At 41.4% G+C, this 24,251-nt stretch overlaps 1 protein-coding gene across 2 annotated transcripts in view; it reads right to left on the reverse strand.

Moving 5' to 3' along the window:
- bltp3b (bridge-like lipid transfer protein family member 3B) overlaps nucleotides 1–24,251 on the reverse strand; it is a 142,801-nt gene that overhangs the window by 21,557 nt on the left and 96,993 nt on the right. The window contains exons 16-18 of one of the 2 annotated variants that reach the window (XM_068059076.1): nucleotides 17,613–17,779; nucleotides 15,419–15,569; nucleotides 3,872–4,151 (exon numbers count right to left, since the gene is read on the reverse strand). In XM_068059076.1, the coding sequence (XP_067915177.1) occupies nucleotides 4,147–4,151; nucleotides 15,419–15,569; nucleotides 17,613–17,779 (323 nt within the window). In that variant the 3' untranslated portion in view covers nucleotides 3,872–4,146. Of the gene's footprint in view, nucleotides 1–3,871; nucleotides 4,152–15,418; nucleotides 15,570–17,612; nucleotides 17,780–24,251 lie in introns of those variants that run through there. The other variant, XM_068059075.1, reaches the window with a different exon arrangement.

Raw genomic sequence — 24,251 nt, forward strand, 5'->3', positions numbered from 1 at the left:
ACTTTTTTTTTTGTTTAGAAACATATAACAGTGATGCGTTGAAACTTGAGTTTTAGGTTAGTGATGAAAAATACGGACTGCGCTTTTCATTATTCTTCCTTTGCAAACAAATAAAACAGAGTCCAAATCCAGACATCCACCATCCCTCCTTCCCCAACTCAAATGATTTAAATCAGCTAATTTCTACTGAGTCTTTCATTAGTATCTTGGTTTTCTGTTTACTTAGACATACTATTTAATATAGAGAGCCACCTAACTTAGGAAACATCATGAGACAGATTTTGCTGTGAATGACAAACAAATGGCAATAGCTAAAATAAAAGCAAAACACAGCAGATGCTGGAAATCTGAAATAAAAACATGCTGGAAATACTCAGCAGGTCAGGCAGCATCTGTAGAGATAGGAGCAGAGTTAACGTTTCATCATCAGAACTGGCAAAAGTTAGAAAAGAATTAGGTTTTAACCAAGTGAAGGGGGGGCAGGGGTAGTTTGGTGAGGAAGAGAACAAAAGAGATGGTGTGTGATAGGGCAGAGGACTGGAGAGATTAGGTAACAAAGTTGTCATGGGACAAAGGCAAAGAATGTGTTAATGCTAGTGGTGAAAGACAAAGCATTAATCCAGAGTGTTAATGGCAGAGTAATGAGCAGCTCTGTCCAAAAGCACATGAAAAACAGGCACACGGTTAAAAAATAAAATAAAATGATAAAACAACAGAAAAACATAAAAAGGTCAGTCATGCTCTGAAATTGCTGAACTCAATGTTGAGTTCACAAGGCTGCTGATTACCTAGTCAAAAGATGAGGTGCTGCTCCTCGAGCTTGCACTGATGCTCACTGGAACACTGCAGCAGGCCAAGAGCAAAAATGTGGGCATGAGAGCGGTTGTGGTCCGGCGTACCGACCTCTACCTTGCAGAGGTTGAGCGCCAACTCAGACTCTTCTTCCTACCTCCCCTGGACCATGACCCTACCACTGAACATCAAGCCACTGTCGCCAAGACTGTCACTAGCCACTGATCTCATCTCCTCCAGAGATCATCCCTCTACAGCTTCCAACCTCAGAGTCCCGCAAATCAGGACAGCCTGCTTCTACCTCCTTCCCGCAATCCACAAACAGGATTGTCCTGGTAGCCCCATCGTTTCAGCCTGTTCCTGCCGACTGAACTTATTTCTTCCCATCTTGACTCTATCCTTTCGCCCCCGGTCCAATCTCGTCCCACCAACATCTGTGACTCTTCTGACACCCTACGTCAATTTCCAGTTTCCTAGCCCTAACCACCTCCTCTTCACTATGGACGTCCAATCTCCCTACACCTCCATCCCCCAACCAGGACAGTCTTAGGGCTCTCTGCTTCTTCCTTGAACAGAGGCCAGCCAGTGCCCATCCACCACCACCCTCCTCCGCCTAGCTGAACTTGTTCTTGCATTGAACAACTTCTACTTCAACCCCATTCACTTCCTTCAAATAAAAGGTATTGCTATGGATACCCACATGGTTCCTAGTTATGCCTGTCTTTTTGTGGGATATGTCTAACATTCCTTGTTCCAGCCATACTCAGGCCCCCTCCCTCACCTCTTTTTCTGGTACATTGATGACTGTATCAGTGCCACTTCCTGCTCTTGCCCCGAACTGAATAACTTTAACAACTTTGCTTCTAATTTTCACTCTTCTCTCACCTCGACATGATGCATCTCCAACGCTTCCCTTCCTCGACTTCTCTGTCTCCATCTCTGGGGATAGGCTATCCACTAATATTAATTATAAGGCCACTGACTCTCACGGCTACCTTGACTACAGTTCCTCACACCCTGTTTCCTGTAAGGACTCCATCGCATTCTCCCAGTTTCTCCATCTCCGACGCATCTGTTCTGATGATGCAACCTTCCACAACAGCACTTCTGACTTACATTCCTTTTTCCTCAAACATGGATTCTCCCCCACTGTGGTTGACAGGGCCTCGATTGCGTCAGACCCATTTCCCGCACTTCTGCCCTCACCCCTTCTCCTCCCTCTCAGAACCGCGACATAGTTCCCCTTGTCCTCACTTTCCACTCCACCAGCTTCCACATCCAAAGGATCATCCTCTGCCACCTCCAGCATGATGCCACCACCAAACACATCTTCCCTTCCCCTCCCGTGTCAGCATTCCAAAGGATCGTTCCGTCCACGACACACTGGTCCACTCCTCCTTCACTTCCGATACCATGTCCCCTTCCCATGCAATTGCAGGAGGTGTAATACCTACCCTTTAACATCCTCTCTCCTCACCATCCAAGGTCCCAAACACTCCTTCCAAGTGAAGCAGCGATTTACTTCAATTTAGTATACTGCACACGCTGCGGTTGCCTCTACATTGGAGACACCAAAGGTAGATTGGGTGACCACTATGTGGAACACCTTCGCTCAGTCCAAAAGCATGACCCTGAGCTTCCGGTTGTTTGCCATTTCAACACCCCCCACCCCCGCTCTCATGCCCGCATTTCTATCCTTGGCTTGTTGCAGTGTTCCAGTGAACATCAATGCAAGCTCAAGGAGCAATACCTCATCTTTCAATTAGGCACTCTACAGCCTTGTGGACTCAACATCGAGTTCAACAATTTCAGAGCGTGACTGGCTTCTTTTATATTTTTCATCACTTTATTTTATTTTTTTAACCATGTGCCTGTTTTTCACGTACTTTTGGACAGAGCTGCTCATTATTCTGCCATTAACACTCTCTCTGGACTAATGCTTTGCCTTTCACCACTAGCATTAACACACTCTTTGCCTTTGCTCCATGATATCTTGGTTACTTATCACTCCTACCCTCTGCCTTATCACTTACCTTCCCTTTTGTTCTCTTCCCCACTGAACCACCGCCCCCCCACCCCCCCCCCCACCCACATCACTTGCTTAAAACCTAATTCTATTCTAACCTTTGCCAGTTCTGATCAAAGATCACAGCCCTGAAATGTTAACTCTGCTTGTCGCTCCATAGATGCTGCCTGACCTGCTGAGTATTTCCAGCACTTGCTGTTTTTAAATAGCAATAGCTGTTTGTTTGATTTGCACTGGCCAATAGACTTTCCATAGGGTTTTGCAGAGCAACTTGCTGTCAAACATTGCAGCACCCTCTATAGGAAATAAGGGACCTATGTGAATTGAGCAGCTCAGTGTCTGAATCAGGAAGTGCTAATTAAAATAGGTGACTTCAATATCAAATCAGGTATAGAAAGGAGACAATAAGAAAAGGTTATCTAAATTTTAATTTAAAGTCTCCAACAATCTGACTTAATCTGAAGTTGCTGTCCTATTTGAGCATAAGTAACAGCTATTCTATTAAACAGTGTTTAATAAATCCCACCATAGCAAATGTGGAACGGTTGTGGACTTCAGACAAGTCACTCAGATTCCCTCTGCCTTGGATCTAGCATACATCAGACAAATTCTGAGCTTCCAGAATCAGGTTTTTAAATTAAGCAAATCTACGTAACCACAACTGAAACAAAAATATGCAACTTATGACGATATATATTTAACAAGACTTCTAAACATCATACAATGGAAGAAAAATGATATACCTTGGTGACATATGGGTGTCATTATGAATTAAATAAGGCCCATATGATTTGGGAGCATAAAACGCACATTCTTTACCATCCAAATAGACACACGAAAGGCTCACTTGAAGGATTAAAGAAAACACTAATTATTTCCTCCTGATGGATTTTGTGCAGAACAAACTGCTTTATTATATTATTCAGAACTGCTGAGATATCAAGGTAACAGCCAACTCAGTGCTCCTGAAAGTCAACTCCACTATTTGTCCACAACAATCTATTCTTTTTATTTGTCCAGATATATAAATCAGAAAATGAAACAACATTTTCAAAACATCATGGCTTATCAGACAGAGAGCCATGTATTACTTCTAGCTCAAAACATGCATTTTATCTCTTGGGTCCAACACCTTTGGTAATACATTCCGAAGAGAACAGACATGTCAAAATGTTTTAGAATTTACTTTAATCTTTTCATCAGGTTGTCGAGTTCATTTTGCCTCAATGTTTATCCTGGTTTCTTCGTTCCTCAAACTTGTGTTCTTGTTGCTCCTTTTACCTTTATCCAAATTGTTATGCATTTATGTCTCAACCTTTTCGGTATCTTCATTCTTGCTTTTGAAAAAAAATACAATTTTGTTCCGTTCTTTTGCTAATGATTTTTCTCTCCCACTGCCCCTTGCTTTATTTGATCCTCCCTTCTGTCTTAGGAGATTTCAATACAATAAAAAGAAAAACGGAAGCGAGAATAAGAGAGAAGCTTTTAACGTCATTAGCAGCCTAGAAAATGTCTAAAGGATAAAAAGGTACTGCAAACAGGAAATGTAACATTTCAAGTTAGTCTGGAAAACTAAACTGAAAAGGAAATCAGAGAAAATTAAGAAGCTATTTTTTAAAAAATGCAGTTATGTGGCATTGCACAATTATGTATTACTTGGCTTTAACTTCCACCCTCCATAAACATAAGCTTATCCAAAACTTTGTACCCTAACTCACACAAGTCCCTTTCACCCATCACCCTTTATAAATATTGTGGCTACAAGAGCAGGTCGAAGCTGGCAATTCTGCAGCAAATAACTCACCTCCCGACTCCCCAAAGGCTGTCCATCATCTACAAGGCACAAGTCAGCAGTGTGATGGAATACTCTCCACTTGCCAGGATGGGTGCAGCTCCAACAACACTCAGGAAGCTCAGCACCATCCAGAACAAAGCAGCTCGCTTGACTTGCGCCCCATCCACCATTTTAAACATTCATTCCTCCACCACTGGCACACAGTGGGAGGAGTGTGCACCATCTACAAGATCCAATGCTGCAACTCACCAAGGCTCCTTCAACAGCACATTCCAGACCCGCGACCTCTTAACACCTAGAAGGACAAGAGCAGCAGGCCCATTGGAACACCACCACCTGCAAATTCTCTAACAGGTCACTCACCATCCTGCCTTAGAACTATAATTACCATTCCTTCACCATCACTTGGTCAAAATCCTGCAACTCCCTCCTTACCAGCACTGTGGGTGTACCTACACCATATAAGAACATAAGAACTAAGAGCAGAAGTAGGCAATTCAGCCCCTTGAGCCTGCTCTGCCATTCAATACGATCATGTCTGATCTCATCTTGGCCTCAACTCCGCTTTCCTGCCCCTTCTCCATAACCCTTCAATCCATTTCTAATTAAAAATCTGTCTATCTCCTCCTTAAATTTACCCAATGTCCCGGCATCCACCACACTCTGGGGTAGTGAATTCCACAGATTCACGACCCTTTGAGAGAAGTAATTTCTCCTAATCTGTGTTTTAAATCTGCTACACCTTATCCTAAAACTATGACCTCTCGTTCTAGATTGCCCCACAAGAGGAAACATCCTCTCTACATCTACTTTGTCAATCCCCTTAATCATCTTATATACCTCAATTAGATCTCCTCTCATTCTTCTAAACTCCAGAGAGTAAAGGCCTAAACTGCTCAATCTCTCTTCATAAGACAAGCCCCCCTTGTCTGGAATCAATCTAGTGAACATCCTCTGAACTGCCTCCAATGCAACTATATCCTTTCTCAAGTCAAAACTGAACGCAATACTCCAGGTGTGGTCTCACCAATGCCTTGTACAGTTGCAGCAACACTTCCCTACTTTTATACTCTATTCCTTTAGCAATAAATACCAAAATTCCATTTGCCTTCCTCATCACCTGCTGCACCTGCATACTAGTTTTCTGCGATTCATGCACGAGGACACCCAGATCACCCTGCACCAAAGCACTCGGAGGTTTCTCTCCATTTAGATAATAATTTGCCTTTCTATTCTTCTGACCAAAACGGATAACCTCACACTTAAAATCCATCTGCCAAATTTTGGCCCATTTATCTGGCCTATCCATATCCATTTGTAGATTTCTTATTTCTTTATTGCAACTTACTATCCCACCTATTTTAGTGTCATCTGCAAATTTGGCTATTGTACGTTCTATCCCTGCATCCAAGTCATTTATATAGATTGTAAATAGTTGGGGCCCGAGGACTGAACCCTGTGACACCCCACTAGTAACATCTTGCCAACCAGAAAAAGACCCATTTATCCCGACTCTTGTTTTCTGTTGGTTAGCCAATCCTCTATCCAAGCTAAAAAATGGCCCCTAACCCAATTTGAACTTACCTTGCGCATTAACCTTTTGTGTGGCACCTTATCAAATGCCTTCTGGAAGTCCAGATAAACTACATCTACTAGATCCCCATTATCCACTTTACTTGTTACATCTTTGAAGAACTCCAGCAAATTAGTCAAACACGATTTACCCTTCATAAAACCATGCTGACTCTGATGGATTGCATTTTGACTTTCTAAATGTCCTGTTATTTTATAATGGAGTCTAACAATTTCCCAATTTAACAGATGTTAAATTAACTGGTCTATAGTTTCCTACTTTATGCTTCCCTCCCTTTTAGAATAAGGGCGTTATGTTAGCTTTTTTCCAATCCACAGGAACCTTTCCCGTATCCAGAGAATTTTGGAATATTATAACCAATGGATCCACTATCTCCGCTGCCACTTCCTTTAAGACCCTTGGATGTAGGCCATCAGGCCCTGGGGACTTGTCTGCCTTCAATCCCAACAGTTTGCTCAGTACTTTTTCCCTAGTGATGATGATTGTTCCAAGTTCCTCCCTTTCCATAACCTCTGCATTACCTGGTACTACTGGGATGGTACTAGTGTCCTCCACCATGAAAATCGAAGCAAAATACTGATTTAGTGTCTCCGCCACTTCTGTGTTCCCTTCTATTAACTCCCCAGTCTCATCCTCCAATGGACCAACATTCACTTTAGCTACTCTCTTACCTTTTATATACTTATAGAAGCTTTTGCTATCCATTTTTATATTTTGCGCTAGTTTTCTTTTATAATTTACCTTTGCTCTTTTTAATACTTTTTAGTAACCCTTTGTTGATCTTTAAAAGTTTCCCAATCTTCCAGCCTGCCACTGGCCTTTACAATATGGTATGCCTTAGTTTTTGTCTTTATGTTATCCTTAACGTCGATAGCCAAAGATGTTTTTTCCCCCTCCTAGAATCTTTCTTCCTCTCTGGAATATATTTTAGTTGGGATAAATTGAATATCTCCTTAAACATCTGCCACTGCTCGTCAACTGTCCTACCTTTTTGTCTTCCTGCCCAGTCCACCAGGGGCAAACTTTTCCTCATGCCTATGTAATTACTTTTGTTTAACTCCAGAACGTTCGTGTGGGACTCCAGCTTCTCGCGCTCAAACTGAATTTGAAATTCTAGCATGCTATGATCACTTTTCCCTCGAGGATCCTTAACAATGAGATCATTTATTAATCCCATCTCATTACACAATACCAAATCTAGAAAAGCCTGCCCCCTGGTTGGTTCCACAACATATTGTTCCAAAAAACAATCTCTAATACATTCAATGAACTCTCCCTCGAGGCTACCCTTGCCAATTTGACTAACCCAGTCTATATGCATATTAAAATCACCCATGATTATTGCCGTACCTTTCTTACAAGCCCCCAGTATTTCCTGGTTTATACTGTGCCCCACTGCGGAACTACTGTTTGGGACCTACAGATTACTCCCACCAGTGACTTCTTTCCCTTGCTATTTCTTATTTCTATCCAGACTGATTCTACGTCTTGATCTCCAGTGCCTATATCGTTTCTCATTACAGCACTGATCTCTTCCTTCACTAACAAAGCTACACCACCTCCTTTTCCTTCCTGTCTATCCTTCTGAAATACTGAGTACCCTTGGATATTCAATTCCCAAACCTGGTTTCCCTGCAACCATGTCTCAGTAATCACCACTAAATCATACCCATTTGTCTCTATTAGCGCTGTTAACTCATTTATTTTATTCTGAATGCTCCGTGCATTCAGATACAAAGCCTTTAAGTTTGTTCTATTATTAAATTTCCCTACTCTTGTACGATTCCTTGGTGCAATATGATGTTCACACATTCTGTCCCTTCCTTTTATTTTCTGGTAACAATCAGCCTCACTACTAACCTGCACTCCTACCTTCTCCTTTAACTTCCTGCTTTTCCATGCAACTGAACTCTAGCTGCTCATATTCCCTCAGCAGAACCTCTAACCCCGTTCTATCTATATCGTTGGTACCTACGTGGACCATGACAACTGGATCTTTCCCCTCCCATTCCAAAGTTCCTCTGCAGCCCAGATGAGATATCCTGAACCCTGGCACCAGGTAGGCAACGCAGCCTTCGGGACTCTCAATCCTGGCCACAGAGAACAGTGTCTATGCCCCTAACTATACTATCCCCGATTATGACTACATTTCTCTTTCCTCCCCCCACTTGAATGGCTCCCTGTACCATGGTGCTGTGGTCAGTTTGCTCATCCTCCCTACAGTCCCTGCTCTTGTCCACACAGGAGCAAGAATCTCAAATCTGTTGGACAAGGACAATGGCTGAGGCTCCTGCAGCACGACTTCCTGGATCCCTCTATCTGCCTCACTCATATTCACACCCTCCTGTCCCTGACCACTGGCCAAATTCAAGGAAGTTAATCTAAGGGGTGTGACTGCCTCCTGAAACACAGCATCCAGGTAACTCTCCCCCTCCCTGATGCGTCGCAGTGTCCGAAGCTCAGACTCCAGCTCACCAACTCTGAGCCGGAGTTCCTCGAACAGCCAACACTTGCTACAGATGTGTTCACTAGGAACCACAATGTGGTCAACCAGCTCCCACATCATTCAGGTACAACACATCACCTGGTCCTGCATCTCTATTTTATATAATTAGATTTTAATTTGTTATTTAAATTTCCGACTGGTCTTTAGTTTGTTTAATCCGCTCTAGTCTTTAGTTTATATACTTATAAATCAATCAAGCCTTACTCTATGTTGATTCAATTAAATTAAATTAAAAACTTACGTGAATACTGACCCCAGCTGCTCTCTGTTTGCCTGCTCTCACTGTTCAATGTGACGTCACTCTGTCACTTTTCCAGTTATCCCCTGCTCCTCAGGCTCCACTCCTCTCTGTCTCTCTCCCACACAGGTTTTTGGTGCGCTTATTATGGACTGCAGCAGTTCAAGAAGTCAGCTCACTAGCATCTTTCCAAGGGCAATTAGAGATGAGTAATAAATGCTGGCCTCACCAGTGACGCTCACATCCCAAGAAGGAATAAATGAAAAAAAATCTGTGCTCGCTGACCGACATTTGGTTGAGCAACACACAGGTTTTAAAATTCTTGTTTTCAAATCCTTCCATGGTCTCACTCCCTATCTCCGTAAGCTCCTCTTGCTCTACAACCCTCCGAAATATTTTTGCTCCACCAATTCTAGCCCGGTTATGCACCCCATTTTAATCACTTATCAATTGGCATCCGTGCCTTCAGCTGCTGAGGCCCTCAGCTCTGGAATTCCATCCCTAAATCTCCCTGCCTTTCTACCTCTCTTTCCTCCTTTAAGACGCTGCTTAAAAACTACCCCATTTGGCCAAGCTTTTGGGCAACTAATCTAACATCTCTTTATATGACTCAGTGTCAAATTTTGGTTGTTAACGGTGCTATTAAGGGTTAAAGACACGATATGAAGCAAGTTGATGGTGTTTATCAAAGGGTTGGATGCATTCGTGCCCACCATTTCTCACACATTAAATTCCTGATCTTAGTCATACTGTCAGGGAAGGATGGTAACCTGATATCAGGGGGTCTTCTTCATGAGGATGTTAAAACAATTGAACAAATTCAATAAGGCAAATTAATCTAGACTACCCTATAAACCTATTATTAATTTGACTCTGAAAGCTAATGCTTGGGAACAGGTTGCTTGTCCACCTTTCTAACTTAGAAAATTGTTAGTGGTACAGAGACAAAAAGAAAGCATGTTTTTAAAAAATAGGGAACATTTAAAGGAGAAGTAAAATGTACAAAATAGAATAGAAATACAGGAAAAACACATTGCAATGCATTACCATAATATTGAAAAACAAAACTACAGTTGTTAAAGTCCATTTCGATTTTTGTGAACAACTAAAGGAACTGAAATGATAGTTACAGATCTTTTTAATATGATGGTGGTAGTACTTGTTCAATCCACCCAAAGAATATTGCCAAAAATTTTATGCAGTTTTGTTCCTCCACTAATACATACTTAAAAATAACTTGGGACATCCTGCTACTTTTAATTTTCCTTTGTTTACAGTTTAATTCAGACCTCATCTGCCACAAAATAATGGCTTAAAAAGAGAGACTGGGTCAAAAGATATTTTAATATCTCACGTCCACTGACTTAAATTGCTAAATTGTTAACATGATCTTCTGCACTGACAGTGCTTAAGATACAATTTGTTTTTTAAATTAGGGTAACAGCAAAGAATATTTCTAAAGTTTCATTCCCAAAGTAACAATAAGAGAATATAGTATAGCATCTGATTTATAGAGAAAAGAGACAGAAAATATGAAGTGCGAAATCAAATCTTATGATAGTCAAACATTGGTTATGCTTGCAGGGCCTAACCATAATCCTACAAAGCCCTCACGTGGGTAGGAGTTAAATTGCAAAAGATAGAGAGGCTCCACTCATCCAGTAGCGACATTTAAATTACAACCTTTCCTCCTCACTATAGTCCTAGCAACTGTGTCTGATTTTAATCTCAAACATTGCTTCTCTGCAGATGGCGACTGATGAACCACCAGTGATGACTTCAGACCTAATCTATCCTCTGATTTTAATGATCTGCCTCAGTCCAGAGGCTCTGCTTGTCTGAGACCCAAATCTTCCCTCAACTCTGCCTACGAGCAGAGTCACAAGTCTTCATCTATTCGTTTCGCTTGCCCAAAAATAGAAGTTGCCAATTTGTACAATATCAGGCAGGTATTACAATCAGCACACCTTCCACTCAGTGGCACTTCTTGATCCCATATATGCAAGGGTCTTTTGAAGATACTTGGTAGATCATAGTGTCAAATACGACACTGACGGAGGCCATTCCTGCCAGCATATTCATTTTATATGAACAGAACACTACAAAAGAATTGTTCTGTGATTTCATTCTTGAATTCTAGCTACAACTCCAATGGATGCCAGTTTTTAGCAACAAAATGGAATGAAGCTTGTGAAAGGAGTTTTAATTTACAATTCTGGGGGAATTGTATGCTCAAGATTAAAGACAGTAGGGTTGAGGAGTGCTCTTTACTTGGAGAGTGAATAGAATGTAGAACTTGCCACCACATGGAGTAGTTGAAGCAAATAGCATCAATGCGTTTAAGGGGTAGCCAGATAAGAGCATGAGGGGCAAAAACAAGAAATGCTGGATTCACTCAGCAGGTCTGGCAGCATCTGTGGAAAGAGAACTCTGCTTCTCTTTCCACAGATGCTGCCAGACCTGCTGAGTGAATCCAGCATTTCTTGTTTTTGTTTCAGATTTCCAGCATCCGCAGTATTTTGTTTTTATATAAGAGCATGAGGGGATAGGAATAGAAGGATAGGTTGATAGGGTGAGATGACAAAGGTGGGAGAAGGCTCATGTGGAGCATAAACACCAGCAGAGGCCAGTTGGACAGACTGGCCTGTTTCAGTGCTGTAAATTCTATGTAATTCCACAAATACTTTCCATTTTTGGTACAAAATGTCCAAGTCTATAATTTCCAGATCAAAAATAGCACACATGATAAATTAAGTTCCCCTTATTATCCCAATGTGCCTAATCCCCAATTGTGTTAAAGCATTTCCTAAATCAGCCATTTCAGTGGTTTCTCAGAGAAACTGTCAATTTGGAGCCAGACTTTGTGCTGTGGATTCATACCTACAAGGAATTGGTTGAGTTTCAAATATGTCTCACATTTTCCTACATTACAACAGTCACTACACTGCAAATGTAGTTCACTGTCTGTAACGCACTTTCGTATAGTGGTTGTGAAAGGCATTATATAAACGCAAGTCTTTCTTATTCCTAACGTAATCTTTAAGACTCGCAGAAATATTTTTTATCTCTTTAATCAGTTCTACGTCCCAGCGGTCAAATTAGCATCCTATTTCCAATGCCCTTGCAAAGAATTTTTCAAATAATCTTAGTCATGAAAATCATTAGAATATCAATTCTTCAGATTTTATATACTTGAGCAGATGTACAATTTTTAAGCCAATATACCAGAAAATAGAAATGAACAAGTTAAAGGTCTGAATTACAGAGAAAACTCGATTTTCACAAATAGATCAATCTTTAGCACCACCACCAGCCTCCTCCACCTGGCTGAACTTGTTCTCAGATTGAACAACTTCTCCTTTGACTCCACTCGCGCCCTCCAAATAAAAGGTGTTGCTTTAGGTATGGGCCCTAGTTTTGCCTACCTTTTTGTGGGATACATGGATCATTCTCAGTTTCAGTCATATTCAGGTCACCTCACTCACCTCTTTTTCTGGTACATTGATGACTATATCGGTGCTGCTTCCTGCTGTCACCCCAAACTGGAAAATGTCACTAGTTTTGTTTCCAATTTCCACCTTTGCATTCACATGGTCCATCTCACAATCATCTTCAGCCAAAAGTGCTCAGTGGATGATCTATCCTGACTTGGAAATGTATCATTCCTTCACTGTCCCAAAGTCAAAATCCTGGAATTCCCTAGCTAACGGCACTGTGCGAGTACCTTCACCATAAGAACTGCAGTGCTTCAAGAAGGCACCATGTCGTGGGCAATTAGGAATGAGCAATAAATTTTGGCTTGCTCAGCGACACCAACATCCCATGTATTATTAAATTTTTAAAAATGAAAAAACTGAGAGCATGAAATAGATTCCATACAGGAAGTGGGTGGGAAGAAGTGTAATCAAGATAGCTATAGGAGGTTAGCTTATTGTAGTCTTTTCCATCATCGTTTAGGATAGGGATGTTCTTGGAGCTTCCTCCTCCTGCTACTTGTTTAATTGTGCACTACAATTTACAGCTGGATGTGGCAGGACTGCAGAGCTGCAATTTGTTCTGTTGATTGTGGGATCACTTGGTTCGTTCTAGAATATGCTTCTTCCACTGTTCAGTCCTGTGTTGTAGCTTCACCAGGTTGGCGCCTCATTTTCAGGTATGCCTGGTGCTGCTCTTGGCATGCTCTTCTACACTCCTCAGTGTACCAGAGTTGGTCAGCTAGCTTGCAGGCAATGGCACAGTGAAGGATATGCCAGTTCATGAGATGAGAGATTGTGCTGGAATACTATTTTACTACTGCTGATGGCTAACAGCACTTCAATGGACCAGCCGGATGGGCAGAACATTGGCAAAAGGAGCTCAATGAGGAGATGTGTGAGGTTACGCATTTGGGGAAGGCTAACAAACCAAGGAAATACACAATAAATGGTAGGATACTGAGAAGTGTAGAGGAACAGAGGAGCCTTGGAGTGCATGTCCACAGATCCCTGAAGGTAGCTGGACAGACAGATAAGGTGGTTAAGAAAGCATATGGGATACTTGCTGGGAGTTATGCTGGAACTGTACAACACTAGTTTGGCCACACCTGCATGCAGTTCTGGTCACTGCACACTAGGAAAGATGTGATTGGACTAGAGAAGGTAGAGAAAAGCTTTAGAAACATAGAAAATAGGAGCAGAAGTAGGCCATTTGGCCCTTCAGGCCTGCTCCGACATTCAAAAAAGATCATGGCTGATTGTCTAATTCAATACCCTGTTCCTGCTTTCCCCCCATATCCCTCGATCCCTTTGGCATTAAGATATATATCTATGCCCTTCTTGAATATATTTCATGACTTGGCCTCCACTGCCTTCTGCGGTAGTGAATTCCACAGGTTCACCACCCTCTGAGTGTAGAAATTCCTCCTCATCTCAGTTCTAAATGGCATACCCTGTATCCTGAGACTGTAACCCCTGGTTCTGGACTCCCCAGCCAACGGGAACATCCTCCCTGCATCTAGCCTGTCTAGTCCGGTCAGAATTTTATAGGTTTTTATGTGATCCCCTCTCAATCTTCTAAACGCTCGTGAACATAGGCCTAGTCGACCCAATCTCTCCTCATACGTCAATTCGGCCATCCCAGGAATCAGCCTAGTAAATCTTCTTTGCACTCCCTCCATGGCAAGAACATTCTTCCTCAGATAAGGAGACCAAAACTGTACACAATACTCCAGATGTGGTCTCACCAAGGCCTTGTATAACTGCAGTAAGACATCCTTGTTCCTGTACTCAAATCCTCTTGCAATGAAGGTCAACTTACCATTCGCCTTCCTAACAGCTTGCTGCACCTGAATGCTTGCTTTCAGCGATTGGTGTACAAGGACACCCAGGTCTCGTTGCACCTCCCCCTTTCCCAATCTATCACCATTCAGATAATAATCTGCGTTTCTGTTTTTACAAACAAAGGGATAACCTCACATTTATCCATGTTATATTGCATCTGCCATGCATTTGCCCACTCACCCAACTTGTCCAAATCACATTGCAGCCTCTTTGCATCCTCCTCACAGCTCACATTCCCCCCTCTCCCCACAGCTTTGTGTTGTCTGCAAACTTGGAAATGTTACATTTAGTTCCCTCACCCAAGTCATTAATATATATTGTGGATCGCTGGGGCCCAAGCACTGATCTCTGCGGTATCCCACTAGTCACTGCCTGTCACCCGGAAAAAGACCGATGTTGTTGCCTGGCCTGGAGCATTTTAGTTATGAAGACTGGATAGGCTAGGATTGTACATCTGCTCAATGAGGAGTGTAGCCAATGAAGTACTTTTGAAGTGTAGTCACTGTTGAAATGCAGGAAACATGCCAGTCAACCCGTACACAGCAAGATCCCACAATGAGCAAATGACCATAACTGCTGAAAACATTACCTAAGCAAATCGTATGTCACCATGTTTTATAGAATTCTATTTATATTTTTGTACCCTCAACTACTCCTGTGTCCATAAAGCTGAAAAGGAGACATGTGCTGCTTTACAATTGGCAGGGAGTCTCCAAGCAATATGCTAAAACAGGATTAGGCTTAGAGTTTTGCATGAAGCTCCACTTGATAACACAGACTGAGGATTGACAAATCTTAGCAGAACTAATTCTAGTTCTAGCAGACTTGAACATCCAAGCAGGAACGGGACAGAATCTGTGATTGAAATGATGGCTCTCATTATTCCATATCCAAATTAAAAAGACATGCCAATGTAAAACTCAATACTGAATTATAACATTCAGGATGTGAGAATACTGAAAATTAAAAAAATATTTGTGCACTTCCTTCAAACTCACTATCGATTGTACACTTTATGCAAGTCATTATTTTAACCAGCTGCTTTGTGCATTTTAAATGTTGATAGATATTTCAATTCAGAAATGTTTTCTGAAATAGGAACACAAATTAAGATTAAAATTTGAAATCTGAAAGAAATCTGGTACAAACCCATGCTATGGTTGCTAAGGTACTGCCGAACACTGACGTTTCCAAGCTGGTTTGGTATCACTTGGTTTACTTGGAGACTCACGGCTGTATCCTCACCCTTCACATCAATCGCACAGTTAATACCAAAGACGCTGAAAATCATCACTGAAATCTGTCAAAACAAAAGTTCTGTTATGAAGCTTATAATGCGCAAAGCTCCTCTCATGGGTATCCAAACACCAGTTAAATCTTTGACAAAGAGTGCGTGAGTCTCCTGCAGTGGGTGCATGTGTGTCTGGATGGATGTCATTACTGCTATTTCAGTTTAGGCAGTTTTACGGAAGGGAATTGACACACTCAATGTATGGGAAGAACATTTTGTTTACTTATGTACTGTTGCTATTTAAAAAGTGCATTACCCAATTGTGTTAAACACCTCGATTTTCCTGTCTCTACTGTTACTATAATTGTATGTGATTTTAATTGGACTTGCTTTATTGCAAAATGTAATAAAAAACATTTCATCAGAAACCCTTGCTGTTTGCAGTGTACATTAATGATTTAGCCGTGAAGATAGGAGGTATGACCAGTAAGTTCGCAGATGACATGAAAAATGGTGGTGTTATAAATAGTGAGGAGGAAAGCCTTAGATTACAGGGAGATATAGATGAGCTGCTAAGATGGGCGGAGCAGTGGCAAATGGAATTTAATCCTGAAAAGTGTGAGGTAATGCATTTTTGGAGGACTAACAAGGCAAGGGAATACACAATGGATGGTAGGACCCTAGGAAGTACAGAAAGTCAGAAGGACCTTGGTGTACTTGGCCATAGATCACTGAAGGCAGCAGCACAGGTAGATAAGGTGGTTAGGAAGGCATATGGGATACTTGCCTTTATTAGCTGAGGCATAGAATATAAGAGCAGGGAGGTTATGATGGAGCTATATAAAACGCTAGTTAGGCCACAGCTGGAGTACTGTGTACAGTTCTGGTCACCACACTATAGGCAGGATGTGATTGCATTGGAGAGGGTGCAGAGGAGATTCACCAGGATGTTGCCTGGGCTGGAGCGTTTCAGCTATTAAGAGAGACTGAAAAGGCTAGGGCTGTTTTCCTTGGAGCAGAGAAGGCTGAGGGGGGGACATGATTGAGGTGTACAAGATTATGAGGGGCATTGATAGGTTAGATAGGAGGAAACTTTTTCCCTTAGTGGAGGGGTCAAGAACCAGGGGGCATAGATTAAGGGGCAGGAGTTTTAGGGGAGATTTGAGGAAGCACTTTTTCACCCAGAGGGTGGTTGGAATCTGGAACGCACTGCCTGAAGAGGTGGTGGAGGCAGGAACCCTCACAATATTTAAGTAGCATTTAGATGAGCACTTTATACACCATAGCATACAAGGCTATGGGCCAAGTGCAGGAATATGGGATTAGAATAGTTGGGTGCTGTATGGCCGGCACAGACACGATGGGCCGAAGGGCCTGTTTCTGTGCTGTATAACTCCATGACTCTAAGTTGCCGTTGAAGTTAATCATAGAAAAGATCAGCTAAAATCAAGTTAGAATTAGAAATAGCTAAATAATTGAATATCTTCAAATGGGTATTTGGAACTTGCTCACGTTACACTGGCAGCAACTCTGGTGCCGTCAGGATGTTTAAATTAGTCTAGATGGTTTGAACTCCAGATCTATATAATTGAAAACAGCATTAAAAAAAAGATCATCCAGTATACTCTTACAAAATGCACTCATGGTCAGTTTAAGTACTGCATAGGTAGATGACAAGATATTGGCTGCCTGCTCAATTTCTTAACTGGGGAATCTGTGTACGGGAAAATTTTGGACAAACTTGATCAAGCAGAGCTAGACTTGACTACAAAAGGAGTACAAGCACAGAGGTTTTAGGGAGAGGTTATTCCAAGGTTATACTCAATTAATTTGGCATATGTTTGGGAACAGATGGATTGATGAGGCAAGGAAAGGAAAGGGAGGTACAAAATATAAAAAATTTTACAAAATATAAAGTCAGAGTGAAAATAAGACCATGGTTCAGAAAGAAATGCAAGATGACATGACAGACCAGTTAAAAATACTTCCAGCTGTGTTCTGCTTATTTTGGCTTCCTTTTTCAAAATTCTGTACCCGACATCTTAATAACATTTAACCGCGAACAGAATTCGCTACATAAAAATGCTGCAAGATCAGGTTACTCATGTTTACCAAATCTCCAGGAGACTCTTCCACACTTTGAGATGCAGCGCTGTAGACATCTGGTGATACTCTTCCATAATCCTCAGTCACAAATGCCCCATTAGCACTTTCTGCTGGACTTTGATCAATAGAAGCTTCTTTAAGACTAATAACTGAGGCATCATCAGTACAAGGATCTGAGAAGATAAACATAGTCTTTGTTTCAATGAAGCTGAACAAATATCTCTTAATTCAGCAGGCATACACTGGCTGAAAGTTCTGATATGCAAAAAGAAAGTTTTAACTTGGCAAGAATTATGACAATTCTAAACATTCATTTACCACCACTTTTTAATGTTAAGAAGGGCAACGACCCATAGACAAAATGATATCATACTCATGATCTGCTTTTTTTCATTGTACAAATAAGCAAACTGCACAAGTAAATTTTCCTTTGTTCCTCAGAATTGTTCTGTTTCCTAATGAATGCATCTAAAGAGAGTGGGAGTGAGCAGTAAAATCAAGCAACTTAGAGCAACATGAGAATGAAGCCCCAGAAAGTTACAATTTATTTAAACATCAAAATCAAGTTGACTTTTCTCATTGGCACAGATATATATTTGCAGATCTCCCACGGCATTGCTCACAGTGAATCTGAGGTTTTATAATAACAGGGTATTATGCCAAGTATTACCGGAAACACTGACTTATTAAGCATTGGGGTAGCCCAGGGATCTGGGAAGAAGGCCTGTGATCCGACAGTTGTGGAATAGGAGCTCAGGGTCGAGCAGGTCTGAGAGAAATGTTTGACGGAGTTCTAGCAACACAGGTTTTGGAATCCAGCATCACTGGCAGAGAGATGCTGCACTCATTGAGGAAGTAAGTCACAGGATTTGGGTATATTGAGGACAGTTCTGGAAGAGAAAGCACTGGGAATGCAGTCCAAGAGTTTGGTGCATAAAATAGGGGATTTAGCTTGACTTGGGAACCAGGTTTTGAAGTATATAGCAGGGTGGGGGTCAGTGGCTGGAGCCTTGCAGTTTCTGGGATGTGGCATATAAATTTCACCATATGGACGTTAAATTTCAAATTGTTGCTGGGAAGAGTAGGCCTGTTACAAGGACACTTAGATGGAGGACATTTGCATACCAATAGAGACAAGAGAGGTTACTTCCCTTATCCACTTAATCAAAAAGGGACTTTGATCACCAGGTATTGTGTGTAAGAAGAGACATTCCAGGGTCTGCTGGGACAAGAGAATCCACAAACACAGAAGTGTTTAAACCAGTTGGTCACATGACTAACCTGTTGGCCAACTTGGGAGTTTTTGAATTGGGCACAGACAGTTTTTTTGAACTCAGAAAGACTGTTTGCTCCTGGAGTCAGAAGACTTCTCCTGTTTGCTCCCATCTCCTTCTCACAAACCTCTGGACCCACTGAGGACACATGAACTTCAAGAGAGAAAAGTCTCCTACACTGAACAAGATTTAAGAATAATACTGGGCCCCAACGAAAAGCAAGACCTATCTACAATCAAGGACTCTACAGCGAGCTCGAACTGTAATCAAAACCATCTTCAGATATTGCCTCAAACTTTTCCACTTCATTTCTACTGCTCTTTACTGTCTCTATCTGCATGTATGTATCGCGTATGCATGCTAGCGTGGGCGTGTTGCATATCCATAGACATTAACCAAATTAGAGTTTAAGTTTAATAAAGTTCAACCTTTTTTCTTTAAGCCTAAGAAAACCTACTTGGCTAGTTTCTTTGCTATATAATTGGAAGTTCGTGAACAAGGATTTATTAAGGGGGAGCTAAAAAAAAAAAACATGTGTTTAAAATTAAACCCTGTTACGGTAAGACATGGTGAAGGCCAAGAGTGAACCCTTGACCCCTTTCTCACCTGGTCATAACACTTAAAATCAATGGATGGAAAATCATGTTGGGAGTTTCCTGATATTCTCTGTGACGTGTCAGGAGTGCAGAAGCAGGAAATTTACCCTTTAACACACCATCGGTGTGTTTATTGACTTATATAGTCTGCAATAAGCACAGATTACCATAAACAAATTACTATATTACATTGGTGTGCCTGGGGCGGCACAGTGGCACAGTGGTTAGCACCGCAGCCTCACAGCTCCAGGGACCCGGGTTCGATTCTGGGTACTGCCTGTGCGGAGTTTGCAAGTTCTCCCTGTGTCTGCGTGGGTTTCCCCCGGGTGCTCCGGTTTCCTCCCACAGCCAAAGACTTGCAGGTGATAGGTAAATTGGCAGTTGTAAATTGCCCCTAGTGTAGGTAGGTGATAGGGAATATGGGATTACTGTAGGGTTAGTATAAATGGATGGTTGTTGGTCGGCACAGACTCAGTGGGCCGAAGGGTCTGTTTCAGTGCTGTATCTCTAAATTAAAAATATATATATATAAATTAAGAGGTGTGTTTTAAGGAGGATGAAAATGAGGCAGAGATGGAGAGGTTTGGACAGGAAATTCCTGAATATAGGGCCCAAGTGACTGAATGCACATTTGTCAGCGGTGGTCTGAAAGGCTGAAGGATGCACAATACACCAAAGTCAGAGGAACAGGTTGGGAGGAAGTTACAAAGATAGGGTGCGACAAGGCCATGAAAGAAGTTGAACAAGGAGGAGAATTTTTAAATATGAGATCGTGGGAACTGGAAGCCAATAGAGATCTGTGAACACAGGGTGATGGGGAAGCGAGACATGATGCATGATAGATAACGAGTTCATAGTTCCACCAAGTCGCAGTACCAAACAGCTCTTCGCAAAAGTCTCAAATTACATCCTATGTGACTGACAAAGGCAAACTCTCCCTTCCTGATACTTTTCGACCTGTCTGCAGGCTTTGACATGGTTAACCATGCCATCCTTCTCCAATGCCTCTCCGTCATCCAGCTGTGTGGAACGACACTCGCATGATTCCTTTCTTATCTATCTAATCATAGCCAGAGGAACAGTTACAATGGCTTCTCTTCCACTGTTACTCTGGTGTCTCCCAAGGATCTATCCTTGTCCCCCTCCTACTTCTCATCTACATGCTGCCCCTTGGTGACATCATTCAAAAACACAGCGTCAATTTTCACATGTAGGCTGACGACACCCTAACCACCACCTCTCAGAATTCATCCGCTAATTTATCAAACTGATGTCCAACATCCAGTACTGGATGAGTCCATATTTCCTCCAATTAAATATTGGAAAGACAGAAGCCATTGTTTTTGGTCCCTGCTACAAACTCTGTTTGCTAGCCACCCATTCCATCCTTCTCCCTGGCAACTGTCTGAGGTTGAACCAGACTGTTCGGAACCTTGGTGACTTGTTTAATTGTGAGATAAGCTTCCAACCAAATATCCATTCCACCACTGAGGCCAACGTTCCATCAAATTTTGTTGTTGTGCATGGCCTACTCATTTAAGTGCATGGTGTTACGACCAAGGTGGGAGGGGTGCACTGTTAATTCAGTTCCACTTCTCCACAGGTCACAGCTTATCAATAAATGTTCCCACTTACCGAAACAGCCAACTAGATACTCTATTTGTTCCCAGAATAAAGAACACCAACCAGGTTTCTTTAATCAACAATAAAATTAACCGATTATAAAACCAACTCTTTATGAATAATAAAATATATATATATATATACACACAAACGAATTGAGATATCAAAGCTCCTTATTTTTTCCTAGCCCTCATGCCCATGCACATACACCCAAAAACCAGTTAACTGGGAAAAGCGGAATGTTGGTTTACAGCTGTTTCATAGGAATAAAAGGAATTTAAAAAAAACTTAGACTGCCATGATCTGGAAGGAAGTTCTTCGGTTTGGCGAGGTGTCCAAAAGTCGAATAGTTGGATGCCACTCTAAGTTTTTCCAGGTGAGGTTGATGTGATGTCTGTGATAGGTAGGCATTCAAAGAACTTCAACTGTAGAAGCCTTCACATAGGTCTTCAATAAGGGGTGTAGCAACAGGTGTCAGTTCTCACATTCAATGCAGAAGTCCTTTTTTAAAGATGCAAGATTTCTGCGAAAATGCCGGAGGCAACAGCACCACTGCATATAAGCTTTTGTTTTTCAAAAGCAAGGATTCTTCAGAGAGGTAATACGTTTTTGGTTCTTCTACTGATCTCCAGACAGGTCCAAATCAAATTCCAATTGCCTGCTTTTGTCCAAACCCACTGGCTTTTCAAGTTCAAAAATGAAACTTCTAGAAACAAGTCATAAATTCTCTATTGTCACAACAGAGGGTAGCTCTTAGGTCAAATCCCCTGCTGGTTTTGTTGAAATTACCTGCTTTCCAGTCCTTGTTTACCAGTTCAAATCTTGTTGAACTTATTTTCAAAAACATCCATTAAGTTCAACTATCTCCAGATGTCTCAATGTCAACTGAAATCATTTTCAGTTTTTAAAAATATAGGATCCCAAGTTTTAATACAAAAAAAATCCTAACAATGGTCCCTTTAAATTTTTTTGTGCAGTGACCTGAAGGGGCCGAATTGTACTTGGCCTGCGTGGTAACTTCTGGGTTGCTGCGCAGCTTAGACAAAACAATGACTGAGACCACCTATTTCCACCTCCATAATATCATCCGTCACTAAGCTCATCTGCTGCTGAAACCCACATCCGTGCCTGTGTTACACGCAAGTCTGGACTAATCCAACGCACTCCTGGCTGATGTCCCACATTCTACCTCTGTAAATTTGAGGTCATCCAAATCTCTGTTGCCCGTCTCCTTATTCACGCTAAGTCCTGGTCACCCACCACCCCTGTGCTTGCTGGCCTACACTGGCTCTTCGTTAAGCAACACCTTAATTTTAAAATTCTTATCCTCATTTTCAAATCCCTCCATGGTCTCATCCCTCATTATCTCCAACCTCCTCCAACCCCACAACCCTCCAAGATATCTGCACTCCTCAAATTCTAGCCTCTTGAGCATCGCTAATTTTAATTGCTCCTCTACTGGTGACTGTGCCAAGGCCCAAAGCTCTGTTATCCCCTCCCTAAACCTCTCTACTTCTCTACCTCTTTCTTCTTTTAAGATGCTGCTTAAAACCTACCCTTTTCACCAAGATTTTGGTCATCTTCCCTAACATCTCCTTACATGGCTCAATGTCAAATTTTGCTTTGCAATGCTCCTGTGAAGTGTCTTGGGGACATTTTTATTATGTTAAAGGCGCCATATGAGCACAAGTTGCTGTTGCTGAATTGATACTTATGGAGAATATGGGAGGCTGTCCAGGAGAACACTCAAACAGACGAGTCTAGAAGCGACAAAGGCATGGATGAGGGTTTCAGCAGCAGATGGGCTAGACAGGGGTGGAGGCAGGTGATGTTGCAGAGATAGATGGGATATGAGGTTGGAGGTTGATCAGGATGGGGAGTTTGCCAACAGTCTGTTTCAGCCTCAGAGTAAGGACAACGATGGCTCTGGTGTTACCTATGGTTAACTTGAAGGTTTTGCAGCTCATCCAAGCCTGGATGTCAGACAAGCAGTCTGACAACACAGAGAAATGAACTGGCACCATGATGCAGTTTCTCAAGCTTTACACAATGTAGGAGTAAGAATGTTTTCATTTCTGTGATTGGCATGAGTCCATTAAGTTGGGCTATATTACTGTTGTACATGGATGAAGAATGAACTACTGAAAGGGCTTCAAGAATCAATATGTTATTTTATTGAAAATTAAGTTACCTACTTGCGTTAACAATGTCAGAAGGCCAAATAAATATTTAACAATGAAGCTGTGAGCTATATCACAACTATGTTGAATGAAATGAAATTCATATTTTACAAATTTACCCTTGTGTATCATTTAAAAGTTAAATGTAATTAATATATAAACTGAATAGCAGATCAGTTTCAAAGACAACTGTCACTGTTTCTCACAGCCCTCTATTCTGATATCATCTTGAAATGAGAAAAATATTTCAGGTAATATCATGTAAAATTACAAATAGTGGTACATACAACAGTTGAAGTAAACTTTTATATTTTCCCAAAACAACAAAAACAGAAGTGCTCTGCCATAAATATAAGCCTTGAACACATCACAATGGGTTCAGATCAGGATGGCTCAAACAGAGCAAGATCCGACAGGGTTCAGAGTACTGTACCAATTCGACTTACACAACATGAGGCATTAAATTACTTGCTCAGACCATAACTTTGGAATTGCAATTAAAATTTCTAGTACATTTTCATCAGTTCTTTATGTTAGCATGGAAATAATCTATGTAATCCCACAGAAACTGGCAATGTCAGATTTTTCTTTATGTTGGGTCAGAAACATGCGTCTTATTTTGTTTTGGTATTAATAACGTAATCCTGATGTGCAGTAATTCTTTTGTGAACAGTAGTGTATACTATGAACAGGTACCTGTCAAATTAATTTACAAATCCAAATTACAAGAGACAGTTGCTGAGGCAAAATATAAAAACATAATTTAACTAAATAACACTTAAATTTGCATTGTACATAAAATTGTGAACCGTTAGATATATATTACGTATCATTGTGTAATAGATTAATCTCAGAAGTTTTGTAGCAGTTCAATAAGCTTCGAATGTTAAGATTTTTGTGCTGTAAATCCTGGATCTATTTCAATATCTGCGTGCATTGTAAAGCATTAGTCTACAATTAAAAACTGATGCA

This window comes from Heterodontus francisci, chromosome 27 (assembly GCF_036365525.1).
Source record: "Heterodontus francisci isolate sHetFra1 chromosome 27, sHetFra1.hap1, whole genome shotgun sequence".
In the NCBI taxonomy this organism is placed as follows: Eukaryota; Metazoa; Chordata; class Chondrichthyes; order Heterodontiformes; family Heterodontidae; genus Heterodontus; species Heterodontus francisci.